This window comes from Marmota flaviventris, chromosome 8 (assembly GCF_047511675.1).
Source record: "Marmota flaviventris isolate mMarFla1 chromosome 8, mMarFla1.hap1, whole genome shotgun sequence".
Classification (NCBI taxonomy): Eukaryota; Metazoa; Chordata; class Mammalia; order Rodentia; family Sciuridae; genus Marmota; species Marmota flaviventris.
In genome coordinates, this window is record NC_092505.1 from 134745414 (window position 1) to 134759940 (window position 14527).

At 38.7% G+C, this 14527-nt stretch overlaps 1 protein-coding gene across 1 annotated transcript in view; it reads left to right on the forward strand.

Moving 5' to 3' along the window:
- Prkar2a (protein kinase cAMP-dependent type II regulatory subunit alpha) overlaps positions 1-14527 on the forward strand; it is a 72836-nt gene that overhangs the window by 47629 nt on the left and 10680 nt on the right. The window contains exons 6-8 of the mRNA XM_027933835.2: positions 617-770; positions 4262-4363; positions 4510-4584. Coding sequence (XP_027789636.2) covers positions 617-770; positions 4262-4363; positions 4510-4584 — 331 coding nt within the window. The remainder of the gene's footprint in view (positions 1-616; positions 771-4261; positions 4364-4509; positions 4585-14527) is intronic.

The window sequence follows — 14527 nt, forward strand, 5'->3', positions numbered from 1 at the left end:
CCTCCTCCAGCCATACCCTACCATTTTAGTTATCAATCAGTTAATCCCAATCAGGGGATTAATTTACTGATTGGGTTAGGGCTAAGACTCTTTGGGGTGGGGGTGGGGTTACCAGGGATTGAACTCAGGGGCACTTGACCACTGAGTCACATCCCCAGTCCTATTTTTTTTTTGTATTTTATTTAGAAACTAGGTCTCACTGAATTGCTTAGCACCTTGCTTTTGCTGAGTCTAGCTTTGAACTTTCGATCCTCCTGCCTCAGCCTCCTGAGCCACTGGGATTACAGTTGTTTGTCACCACACCAGGGGGATTGCAAACCAATCATTTCTCCTCTGAACCTTCTTGCATTGTCTTACACTTGAGCTTTTGGGGGACACCTCAAATCCAAACCATAACAACATGCAAGTAGCATGATCTATCATGAGAAATCCTAAGAGTACCACCTAAAATAGGTACTAGTGTTTAGCAGGATTAAAGGATACAGTCAAAATGAAAGATCTATTGCAATTTATACACCAACAAAATTATGTTGGAAATCCCCTATTGATGTTTTATATTATATGTAAATTCATAATCAGAAGTAATTAATTAAATTGTTTTTTGTCATTCTTCCAGGGGAACTTACGACATTTTAGTGACAAAAGATAATCAAACACGTTCTGTTGGTCAGTATGATAACCGTGGCAGTTTTGGAGAACTAGCTCTGATGTACAACACCCCGAGAGCTGCTACCATTGTTGCCACGTCAGAAGGCTCCCTTTGGGGATTGGTGCGTGAGTGAAATGGTTTCCATTGCATGGCATAGTATTTCTTTTGAGCTTCTTTTATTGCCAGCTATCTGAAAGACATAATGAAAGGTTTCATGAAAGTGTGTTTTTCTAAGGTGATTTATCAACAAACCAGTTACTCCAAGTCACAGAGACAGGACTACATCTTATGACCCCATAGTAGTATATAGCTCTTGTTATATTTTGTTTGTTTTTAATCAGACAAGTAGAGAGAGAAGCATGGTGGCTCACGTCTGTAATCCCAGCAGCTTGGGAGGCTGAGGCAGAAGGATCATGAGTTCAAAGCCAGCCTCAGCAACTTAGGCATTAAGCAACTCAGTGAGAACCCTGTTTGTTAATAAAGTATAAGAAAAGGGGGCTGGGGCTGGGACTCAGTGGTAACACACTTGCCTGGCATGTGTGAGGTACTGGATTTGATTCTCAGCACCGCATATAAATAAATAAAATAAAGGTTTATCAACAACTAAGAAAAAATATATATATATATTTCGTTCATATATATATATATATATATATATATATATATATATATATATATATGAAAGGGCTGAGGATGTTGCTCAGTGGTTAAGTGCCCCAGTATCACCTCCCCCCAGGGGAAAAAAAAAATGCCAGGTACGGTGGTGCATGCATACCTATAATCCCAGCAGCTTGGGAGAATGAGGCAGGAGGATTGCAAGTTCAAAGCCAGCCTCAGCAAAAGCAAGGTACTAAGCAACTCCGTGAGACCCTCTCTCTAAATAAAATACAAAACAGGAATGGGGATGTGACTCATTGGTTGAGTGCCCCTGAGTTCTATCCCAGGACCAAAATAAAAAAAAGAAGCAGCAGCAGCAGTAGTAGCTTAGAAAAACAAATGCCATAAAAGGCTTTGTCAGTAGCATTTTCTATCTCCACATGTCCCAGGACCAACTTTTCTTTATGTTTAGCCATTCACTTGTTCCTTGGTCCATGACAATATCCATAGACTTGGATCACTAGAAAGGCTGATGGCCATGTTCTAGAAAAGAGAGCTTTTCCAGAATGTTTTACTCTTAACACTATTGTGATACCTGTCTTCCATTGTACATGACCCTTTTTAAATACTTTTTTTAACATATTTCTTTTAATTGTCAATGGAACTTTATTTTTATTTATTTATATGTGGTGCTGAGAATCGAACCCAGTGCCTCACACATGCCCGGCAGCACTCTACCACTAAGCCACAACCACAGCCCCTTATTTTTTATTTGTAGGTGGACACACAATATCTTTTTTTTTAATATTTACTTTTTAGCTTTAGGTGGACACAATATCTTTATTTTACATTTATGTGGTGTTGAGGATCGAACCCAGTGCCCCATGCATGCTAGACAAGCATGCTACCACTGAGCCACAACCCCAGCCCATACAACATCATTTTTTATGTGGTGCTAAGGATCAAACCTGGTGCCTCATGCATGCTAGGAGAGCACTCTACCACTGAGCCACAAACCCAGCCCTGAGATCACATTTTAAAGAAATGAAAGAGCATTTTATTGTGATATTCTGATGTTAAATTAAGAGTGTTGCTGAAGGGTCATACTGGCACACTTTTATAATCCCAGCAACTTGGGAGGCTGAGACAGGAGGATCACTAGTTCAAAGCCAGCCTCAGCAATAGCAAGGCACTAAGTACAACTCAGTGAGACACTGTCTCTAAATAAAATACAAAATAGGGCTGGGGATGTGGCTCAGTGGTCGAGTGCCCCTGAATTCAATCCCCAGTACCCCACCACCAAAAAAAAGAATATTGCCAAGATGGGCCTGGTGGTGGTGCATGACTATAATCCCAGTGGGTTGGGAGGCCGAGGCAGGAGGCCGGCCTCAGCAACTTAGTGAGACTCTCAGCTACTTAACAAGACCCTGTCTCAAAACTAAAAATAAAAAGGACTGGTGTATGTAGGTCAGTGGTAAAGTGCCTCTGGATTTAATCCCCAGTAACAAAAAAGAAGAAAAGGAAAAAAAGAATAGATCACATACTTGGGGACCCAGTGATTTAAAAACACTCAAATATGGAAGAATAATAAATAGTAGGGGGCGGAGAATGAACTCAGTTTTTAAATGCATCTACTGGCTCAGACTAAGAGGGAATAATTGTTCCATTCCATTCCTTCCTTCTTAAAATGAAAACAAACAAACAAACAAAAAAAACCAATCAACCAACCAACCAACCAACAACAACAACAAAAAAACCCAAACAAACTTCTGGACATAGGAAGGCCCTGAAAGGTAGAAAGAAGAAGGCATTCTCACTAGGGATCTTAGAACTTGAGGAAGGATGTAACAGTGAGTTCCCTAGATTTCTGTATATTTCCATATAACTAAGGTAGGCTGCTAAGAAAGCCTACAATCCAGATCTGTCAACAGGTGCAACAGAAGTAGCCCCATGAAAACCTGGCACTCTCTAGCCAAAGAATCAGGAAGAGGGTGGCCAGCAGAACAGAAAACTCTTTTTGATAATAGCACCCTTACTCCTTCAAATACCAAAAAAAAAAAAAAAAAAAACCAAAAAACTGATATGTCTCCCCATGATACACTGAGCCAAGGAGGAAGTTGGACTACTAGTCATACCCAATTGCAAAGAGGCAAAATGAAGGGGTGCATATTATTACTAGTTGGTACTTTGCTTTCTCTGCCAGGGTAGTGTCAACAGGTCCCACTTGGGAGCTAAACATGTACCCCCACCTGTACATGTATGGTATACCTAAACAGGGTGAATGGCTACAAAAGAAATTATATAATATCATATCCAAAATATCTAAAGTATACTTGAAAATCACTTGTCATACCAAGAACAAGGAAATTCTCAGCTTCAATGAGAAAAGACAGCAAACTCAACAGATCCAAGTATTTTCTCCCTTTTCATTAATTTAAATCTTACCCCTCCTTCAGATTCCAAAATATATATATATATTTTTTTGGTATAAAATTATCTTTGATTATTCCTGCTGCTGTGATCTCTTTCACCTGGAAATTTTTTTGGCACTTGTCTTCTCTGGTTTCACCTAGCACATGTCATATGCTGTCTTAAACTGTACACTTCTAAAATTTTTTTATATTTTGTATTGTCTCTTCACTAAGATTGTAAACTCCTTGAGGTCAGGAACCATCTCATTGTTTTGTTTTTTCCTTTTTTGGAAGGATGGCTTTTGACATTGAATTATGACTGTGAACTCACAAATGTTTGATGGAAGTTTTTTGTTTTATGTTCTATGAATGAACCCATGGTTGGCACCCATTGTGCACTAGACAGTAAGCAGCACTTAGGGACTTAGGTTACAGGTCTTTTTCTTCCAGTGATGACTCTGAGATTGAAGTGTCATTTAACACTCAGTTGACATAAACTTCTATAGTCCTCTCATATTTTCTGTGGTCTAGTTAACTAAACCATAGGTAACAACCTGTGGTCTGAAACAAGCATATACTAGAATTTTTATGTTCTTTTTTGTAGGATCGGGTGACTTTTAGAAGAATCATAGTGAAAAACAATGCAAAAAAGAGGAAGATGTTTGAATCATTTATTGAGTCTGTGCCGCTCCTTAAATCACTAGAGGTAAAGTCTGAATGAAAAACTGTTAAAACTATTGTTATTAGGTTTTTCAAATCATACTATCCTAACCCAGTTCTATGTTGTATAGGTACTATGACTTTCAGTTAAGGTCTTTTCCTTATAATTTGTGAGTGTGTCCATTGTTTCAGGTGTCAGAACGAATGAAAATTGTGGATGTGATAGGAGAAAAGATCTATAAGGATGGAGAGCGCATAATCACTCAGGTGAGTTGCAGCCTTGCACAGCTCCTTTCCAGGAAGTCATCATCTGAAGGACTAGTGTAAGATTTCCATGTCCTCCACTGTTGAGAGCTCATGTTGCAAGGTCGTGCCTTTTGCAGAGTCCTCTGAAGCTCATTTATGTCTATCTCACCAAATGCAGATCTCTTGCTTCTATTCACTTTTGTTTTTGTTTTGCTGTACCTAGGGATTGAGCCCAGGGGTGTTCTGCCACTGAGCTACATTCCCAGCCCTTTTTATTTTTTATTTTTTGAGACGGGATCTCACTAAGTTACTGAGGCTGGCCATGAATTCACAATCCTCCTGCCTCACCCTCTGGAGTAGGTGGGATTAAAGGCATATACCACTGCATCTAGCTCCATTCAAATTTGCTGGTCTTCTGGGGTTTATTCTTTTGAATGCCTTTTTTTTAAAACTTTATTTGTTTATTTATTTTTTTATATGGTGCTAAGGATCCAACCCAGTGCCTTACACATGCGAGGCAAGTATGCTCTACCACTGAGCCACAACCCCAGCTCATGAATGTCTTTTTTATTATGACCCTGAGTAAGCTTCATTCATTGCTATTCAAACCTAGAAAAGATTGGAAGATTGTTCCCTCTGCCTTCTCTACATTTGGTACAAGGCATACTCTTGGCTAATGAAACACAAACCAGAGTCCTTGGTCTTCAGTGGTTAACCAGATCTGTAAGATGTCTTTAATCTTTCCTTTATGCCTTTTTTCCTCCCTCGTGTTATTTCTTGTATATTGTAAAATTCACCACACAGTGGACTGAACCATTGTAATTAAAAAGTATTTTGTAATAATTATCTTTGCCTACTGTGTTTGCATTTTCAATTATATGTAAATAGGATTAGCTTCTCTTAAATAGGATTGGCTTCTCTGTGGTTCTGAAAATGCTTTTCATATCTAGTACTACAATCTAGTACTAGCCTATAATCTAAGCAGCTTCAGAGGTTGAGACAAGAGGATTGGATTTCAAAGCCAGCCTCAGCAAAAGCAAGGCACTAAGCAACTCAGCGAGACCCTGTCTCTAAATAAAATATAGGGCTGGGGATGTGGCTCAGTGGTTGAGTGCCCCTGAGTTAAATCCCTGCTTCAAAAAAAAAAAGAATGCAGATACCCTAGAAAGTACTGTGGCTTCTCACATCTCCTGACATACCTTCTGAAAACCTAATGTGAAGGACACAGGCCTGGGACCTTCAGGATGAAGTGTGAAGGTCCTTTGAAAACTACTTCAAGTATTTCAGGTTCAGAAGCAAAAGTGGAATGAGGCATGGTGGCATATGCCTGTAATCCCAGTGACTGGGGAGGCTGAGACAGGAGGATTGCAAGTTCGAGGTCAACCTCAGCAACTTAATGAGACCTTAAGCAACTTAGCAAGTTGTTTAAAATAACAAGGACTGAGTATATAGCTCAGTGGTTCAGTGGTAAAGTGACCCTGAGTTAAATGCTAAGTACAAAAAAAAAAAACCCAGCAGCGGTGGTAAATGTGGCCAGCCAACATCTCCCATTTCTGCTACTAAGCTCTCTATTCTTAAAACTAGGATATCTACACTGAAATCCAGTTCAGACCACCGATACCACTGGTCTTTGCCTATATCATTCTCTTGCCCTGAAAGATCTTTCCCAGACTCTGAAATTGTACCTACTCTTTAAACCTGGCTCAAATGGCATTCCTCCATGAAATAATATTAATTGATTCCATTTTTATGTTCACACTCTCCTATATATGCTTTTCATATCTAGTACTACAAGTTTATCTTAATAAATGTATATAGAATCAAACCAATTTCTAATTAAAAGAATTAAAACAATAATAAGAGTACCTAGAAAACAAAGACATTTAGAGATGACACTTAAATACTTTTTTTAGTCCTTTATCCCTTCCAGTGGGTGCTTCCTTCTCCCCTTTTATGATAAGTCTGACTAGTCCTTGCAGTTATGGGGAGGTCAGCTCTACCTACAGGACCGAGGCATGGACCAACCAATCTGAATCGACCCTCCTCCTTGTGAAGGATAGGCATGTCTCCCAACCCAGCAACTTCTGAAAATACCAGTTGCTCTGTATCTGTGTATTAATAGTCTTCTCTCTCTCTCTCTCTCTCTCTCTCAACCCCCTCCCCCCCCCTTATTTTTGTGGTACTAGTGATTGAACTCAGGGGTGCTTTACCACTGAGGTACATCTCAGCTCTTTTTCAGCCCTTTTTATTTTTGAGACAGGGTCTCACTGAGTTGCTTAGGGCCTCACTAAGTTGCTGAGGCTGGCCTTGAACTATGATCTTCCTGCCTCAGCCTCCATTTTGAGTTGAATTTTGTGCAGGCTCTTTTCTACGTGTGGATAACCAGTTTTCCCAGCACCATTTGTTAAAAAGGCTGTCTTTTCTCCAACATATGTTTCTGATTCTTTTGTCAAGGATCAGATGACTATATCTGGGTGATTTTCTCTGTGTCCTCTGTTGTCTTGGTCTATGTGTCTTATTCTAGCACATGCAGTTTTTGTTAGTGTAGCTCTGTAGTATAATTTGAAGAGACTTAAATGAAGCCTCCAGCATTGCTTGTTTTTGGCCTAGAATGATTTAAGAACAGTTTTTTCTAGTTCTGTGAAGAATATCATTGGTATTTTGAAGGGAATTGTATTGAAGTTGTGTATTGTTTTGGTAGTAAGGCCATTTTTTTTTTTTTTTTACACGTTGGGCTCACTTTTCATAACACCCTCTTCCTTCCTTCCTTCCTTCCTTCCTTCCTTCCTTCCCTCCCTCCTTCCCTCCTTCCCTCTTTCCCTGCCCCACCCCCAAGGCCTTGCACATGGGAGACAGTGCTCAACCGCTGAGCCACAATTCCAGCCTCAGTAAGGCCATTCTAAAAATATTAATTCTGCCTATTCATGAACATGGAAGTCTTTGCATGTTCTTGTATGTTCATCAGTTTCTTTACTCAGTGTTTTATTTTTTTTTATTTTTTTAATATTTATTTTTCAGTTATCGGTGGGCACAACATCTTTGTTTGTATGTGGTGCTGAGGATCGAACCCGGGCCGCACGCATGCCAGGCAAGCGCGCTACCGCTTGAGCCATATCCCCAGCCCCTACTCAGTGTTTTATGGTTTTCATTGTAGAAGTCTTTCATTTCCTTGGTTAGATTTATTCCTAGGTATTTTCTTTTTTAAAGCTATTGTAAAATGGATTGTTTTCCTGATTTCTTTCTCAGCAGGTTCATTATTGGTGTACAGGAAGTTATTGATTTTCGTGTTGATTTTGAAACCTATTACTTTAAATTTGTTTATTAGCTCCAGTAGTCGTCTGGTAGAGCTTTTTGGATTTCCTAAGTTTGAGATGATATAATTTGCAGAATGTAATAATTTGACTTCCTCCTTAAATATTTTTATCCCTTTTATTTGCTTCTCTTGTCTAATTCTTCTGGCTAGAATTCCTAGAGCTATATTGAATAGAAGTCATGAGAGCAGACATTTTTGTCTTGTTCCAGATTTTAAAGGAAATGTTTTCAGTTTTTCCCCATTAATCATTAACTATGATGTTAGCTTTGGGTTTGTCACATATCACCTTACTGATGTATTTAAGTCCCTTCTGTCTCTCGTCTTTTCAGTGTTTTTATCATGAGTGGGTGCTGAATTTGTCAAAGGCTTTTTCTGCACTGATTAAAATGACTATATATTTCTCCTTAATTCTGTCATTATATGATGAATTACATTTATTGATTTGTATATGTTAAACCATTCTTGCATCCCTGGAATGAAATCAACCTGGTCATGCTTAGGGCCTTGTTAAGTTGCTAAGGCTGGCTGTGAACTTGGGATCCTATCTCAGCCTCCAAAGTTGCTGGGATTGCAGTTATGCACTACCATGCCCAGCTGATCTCTGAATTTCTGTGATGTCTGATTCTGTGTTTCTCCTTTTTTATTTCTAATTTTATTAATTTGGTTTTCTCTCTTTTTTTTTTTTTTTTTGGTTAGTTTGGCTAAGGGTTTACCTAATTTACCTTTTCAAAGAACCAACTCTTTGTTTAGTTGATTCTTTGTGTTTTTTTTATTCTCTATTTCATTGTTCTCAGCTCTGATTCTACTGGTTTTGGAATTGGTTTGTTCTTGTTTTTCTAGGGCTCTTGAGATGCATCATTAAGCTGTACATTTGAGATCTTTCTTATTTTCTTACATAGGCTCTTATAGCTATTATAATCCTTCCTCTTAGAACTTATCTTCATAGCATCCCAGAAGTACTGGTGTGTTGTATTGGTATTCTCATTTGATTCTAAGAACTTACAATTTTCTCCTCTGATTTCTTCTGTTATCCATTCATCATTTAATAGTGTATTGTTCAATCTCCATGTGTTTATATAGTTTCTATAGTCTTTTGTTTTTTATTTTTTGGTTCTGATTTCTAATCTTATTCCATTATGATCAGAAGAGATACAAGGAATTAACTTGTATTTGCTGAGACTTGCTTTGGGTCCTAAAATATGGTCTGTTTTAAATAGAGAAGGTTCCATGAAAGCTGAGAAGAAAGTGAATTCAGCTTTTGTTGGACGAAATATTCTATAGATAGATGCCTTTTTTCCTTTTCTTTCCTTTTTTTTTTTTTTTTTTGGAGATAGGGTCTGCTGAGTTGCTTTAAGCTTGCTAAGTTGCTGAGGCTGGCTTTGAACTTGTGATCCTCCTTCCTCAGCTTCCTGAATCGCTGGGATTCCAGGCATTCTCACCATGACTGGCTATAGATATCTCTTAAGCCCATTTGATTTATAAGATTTTTAAAGTCTAAATAGTTTCTACTGATAGTCTAATTAGTTTGTGTCTCTGTTAGTGGGACAGGTATGTTGAAATCACCCAGTATTATACTGGAGTCTCTTTGAGTCTTTATGTCAAGTAATTTCAGGTGCACTGACATTTGGGATATAAATATTTACTCTTATTTTATCTTCTCATTGGATTGTTCCCCTTTACCAATATGAAGTGACCTTCTTTGTTTTCAGATTAATTTTGTTTCAAAGCCTGTTTCAGATATGAGAGTAGGTACTCCTGCTTCTTTGGGGGTTCCATTTTCATGGTATATCAATCTTCATACTTTTACTTTTAGTCTGTGGCTGTGTTTGCCTATAAAGTGAGTATCTTGCAAACAGAGGATAGTTGGGTTTTGCTTTTTAATCCATTCTCTCACCTATGTCTTTTAATTGGAGGGTTTAAACCATTTACCTATAATCCCAGGGACTTGAAGTTTGAGCTCGGTTAGTTTGTTTGTGAATCAAGGCACACTGTCTTGGCTTGTTTTGACTGTAGCTCAGTAGCAGGGTCCCTATCCTGTGAGCTCATAGTGTCCCAGTAGATTTCCTAGCACTTCACAGAAAAGAGGGAAGCAAACAACAACAGCAATAACACCAAATGACATACATAATTAAAATAAATACCAGGTGCCTACTATGACATCTACAATATTAATTACTACAGAAAGAGGAGTGGCAGTTCACCAGGTGCCAACAGCAATATGGCTGAACTACATTTGTCATTAAAGTAAATATCAAATGTCAGCTGTACCATCCATAGTACTAATGACCACAACAACATGAATGGTGGGGGCAGGAAATATATAGACCAATAGTTCTAAAAAATGTCAAGTACACTTCATTAATGTAAGGAAGGAACTGAATGAGGAAATAAAGAGAGAAGTGAGGTGGTTCAATAATAAGAGGTTTATTCAGAATAAACCTAAACCCATCCATTTACAAGCCATGGTAAATATAAGGGAGTGATGGAGAGGGTAATTTTTGCGATGAGGTGGTTAGCCTATTGCTAGGGGGTTGTCAGGGCAGGGTTCTTGTGATGTCACCTTCTAGGTGTTTTTGAGGATTTCAGTCCCAGATAACAATTTTCTTTCTTTGCATGATGATGGAGTATTGCTTATGGTTTCTTTGAATAATGATGGAGTATTGTTTGGGGTTAAGGGGAGGCTAGGTCAGAGGGACCATGAGGTGACTGTTGTTCTTTGATGGAGGGTATATATAAATATTTTATTTATTTGTTAGTTGTAGTTGGACACAATACCTTTATTTTACTTATTCATTTTTATGTGGTGCTGAGGATCGAACCCAGGGCCTCACACATGCTAGGTGAGTGCTCTACCGCTGAGCTACAACCCCAGTCCTGGAGGGTATATTTCAAAATGGCGTTGCCTATGTCAAGTTATGCCTAACAATTAAGAATTTTAAAAAATGGGTAAAAGAAAGTTTAGAATAGTCAAATTGTGAGCAGAGAGAAATCAGAAGAGATGTAGCAAATGCTGGCTATAAAAGAGGAGGAGAAAAAAAATAAAACAAAGAGAAATAGAACAAGAGAAATTGTCTCTTAGAAGGAAAAGAAAGAAAAAAAAAAACAAAAAAACAAACAAACAAACCCTAACCCTCAAAAGATAAAACAAAGAAAAATAACAAACATTTAAAAAAATGATAAAAAAATTTTTAAAAGTATGTATATCTACAAACCAATCATTACAGCAAGAACTCTGGCAGAGGGAGGGAAAAAATTCTTAATAAAAAATTAAAAATGGAGCTCAGGTTGTGGCTCAGTGGTAGAGCACTCACCTAGCATGTGTGAGGCACTGGGTTCAATCCTCAGCATCACATAAAAAAATAAATAAACAAAATAAAGGTTTTGTGCCCATCTACAACTAAAAAAGAAATTATTTTTTTTAATTAAAAAAAAATATATATATATATATATATATATATATATATATATATATATATATATATATAATATATATATATATTTTGGTAGTTGTAGATGGGACAGCATGTCTTTATTTTATTTGTTTATTTTATGTGGTGCTAAGGATCAAACCCATTGCCTTACACATACCTGGCAGGTGCTCTGCCTCTGAGCTACAGCCCCAGTTCCTAAAAATACTCTTAAAGAATTATCTTGGCTAGCACTGTATCACATGCCTGTAATCCCAACAACTCCTGAGGCTGAGGTAGGAGGATCTCAAGTCAAACCCAGCCTCAGCAACTTAGCAAGGCCCTAAGCAACTCAGCAAGACCCTATCTCAAATAAAATGTAAAACAGGGCTGGGGATGTGGTTCAGTGGTTAAGCGCCCTGGATTCAATCCCTGGTACCAAAAAGAAGAAGAAGAAAAAGAATTATCTCTGTTAGGGTGGGCAAAACTATTGATAAAGATGGATGTTCAGGGCTGGGGTTGTGGCTCAGTGATAGAACACTTGCTTAGCATGTGTGAGGCACTGGGTTTGATTCTCAGCACCACATATAAATAAAATAAAGTCCATTGACAACTAAACAAATATTTAAAAAAAAAAAAAGGTGGATGTTTACTCCCTATGCCAGATATCCGCTTTCTATTTCTTCTTCTTCTTCTTTTTTTTTTTTTAGAGAGAATTTTAATATTTATTTTCTAGTTTTCGGCGGACACAACATCTTTGTATGTGGTGCTGAGGATCGAACCCAGGCCGCACACATGCCAGGCGAGCGCGCTACCGCTTGAGCCACATCCCTAGCCCCTCCATTTCTCCTTGGGCTGTGTACCCTTTAGAGCAAGGGTAGAAAGTTGTTGAACCTTCCTCTTTCTGTATTGCTCACTGAGCTGTCAAGTGACCTGGCCTGGAACTGTAGCTGGTTGAAGTATCTCTCAGCTTCCCTTCTCACCACTATAGGGAAGGATAGAAAGGGACTTGTAGTGTCAATTGAGTTTTGCCTTGACAGACTAGATTGATGTACTTCCAGGGTGGGGCTGCTACTGAGTCTAAATGGGAGGTTCTGGCTCCTGGGGTTTAGCTCTAATCAGGCCTTCCTTGGTATCTGTCTTGAAGATATTAGATTAACTTATCCCTAGGGCGGGTTAAATGCCAATCTCTACTGGACCTCTGGATTTCAGTAGTATGGGGGAGCTAACTCTCTATAGGTCTTGTACATTCCTGTGCCCACAAATGAGGCTTTCCTAGACTCAGTCCCTGAATGAGAATCCTTGAGTGTAGTCACACCCACTTGTTCAGTTTTCCACCTCTCTTCAGCTGTCATGTGAACAAATCACTAGTCTCAAAGGGAAGGTGAGCTGTATGCCACTCTATATCTCTGACTTGATTCCTCCTGGGTTCATCATGTCTGTACCTTTTTTTTTTTTTTTCTGTGCCATACCTTTATTTTGTTTATTTATTTTTATGTGGTGCTGAGGATGGAACCCAGGGCCTCGCATGTTAGGTGAGTGCTCTACCACTGAGCCACAACCCCAGCCCATGTCTGTGCCTTTTTAAAACATGTTCTGCTAGGTACATCCTTGACTACCCTGTTGGCAGTTGCCAGGACAATATGGAAATATTTGCTATGATCTCCCGGGCTCAAGCAACATGCAGCATGGCTCCTCAAGATGGCTCCTGCCTCACCAGTTGAGAAACAGAACTTTCAAATACCTGCTTAGTGTGCAGCCTCTGGTTCATCTAAGACAACTTTTTCTGTTCTACTGGTTTTTTTCCTTGCCAATTTTGTGTTTCTCTGTTATCCCTCCACTCTAGTGAACTAGTGCTGCTGCCACTACCACCACCAACTTAGCTACAGTGTATTCTTTCTTGTCCTTTGTTCAAGGTACCCAAATTTCTGAGTCTCTAAGAGTCTCTGACAATCCAGTATTGAATTTCAATGAGTTCCCTCTTTTACCTACTTTGCTGAGAAGCAGTACTCTTAACTGCTTGAATTCTGAGCCATGGAGTAACTGGAAATGCAGCCTTCCTCTCTTTCAGTCTTTTTGAAGAACCAACCTTATGTTTTTTGGTCTGTTTGTTTTGTTTTTGTTTTTGAGACAGAGTCTCACTATACTACCTAGGCTTGTCTCAAACTCCTGGACTCAAGTGATCCTTCTGTTCCAGCCTCTTAAGTAGCTGGGATTATAAGGGTGCACCACCCTATTTGGCTTGGATGTTTCTTTTTTATTTCATTAAATTGTTGTTTCTTGGGACTGGGATTGTGGCTCGGTGGTAGAATGCTCACCTGGCACACTTGAGGCACTGGGTTCAAACCTCAGCACCACATTAAAAAATGAAATAAAGATATTATGTCCACCTATAACTAAAAATTATTGTTTCTTTCCTTGTATTTTCTTTTTGTTACATTTTTTCTATTCTCTTGAGTTGACTGCTTAGCTCTTTTCAGCCATCTTATTTTCCTTTATGGGCATTTTAAAGATAGAATTTTTGCTATATCCCTCAAGTTTTGGAATGTAATATTTTCAATCTTATCTATAAATGTTGATCTTCAGGCTGGGCACGGTGGTGCACACCTGTAATCCCAGTGACTTGGGAGGCTAAGGCAGGAGAATAGAAAGTTCAAAGCCAGCCTCAGCAACTTAGTGAGGCCCTAAGCAACTTAGTGAGACTGTCTGAAAATTAAAAATAAAAAGGGCTAGGGATATAGCTCAGTAGTTAAGTGCTCCTACGTTCAATCCCTGGTACAAAAAAAAAAAAAAAACAGAACAAAAACCACATTGATCTTCAGCATTTGGAAATTTTTCTTAAGTTCCTTTGAACATCTGTGCTCTTACTACTGTGACTGCAGTACCAATCTGCCAATAACTTCTTTCTGAACCCCAACTGTTTTGTATTTATGAGTTGTAATGATAGTGGGTGCCTTGCTTAGCACAAATGTCCAGCTAGGGCCTGGATATAGCAGGAAAAACAAAACCTACTGCCAGTTGCAAGGGAAGGTGGGATCCTAATGTGTAATTCATCCTGTCTCTGGATGTTCTCCAGACCATATTTATACTGCCAGGTAAGTCCCTGGCCAGGTATCCCCTTGAGAGTTTGTCCTGTTAAGTCTTTTCCAACTTCATCAGCATCTGTTCCTTATAATGGTTGCCCAATTTGCACAGTTTAATTAATTGATGAAATATTTTGCTTATTCTCAGAATAATGTGGATA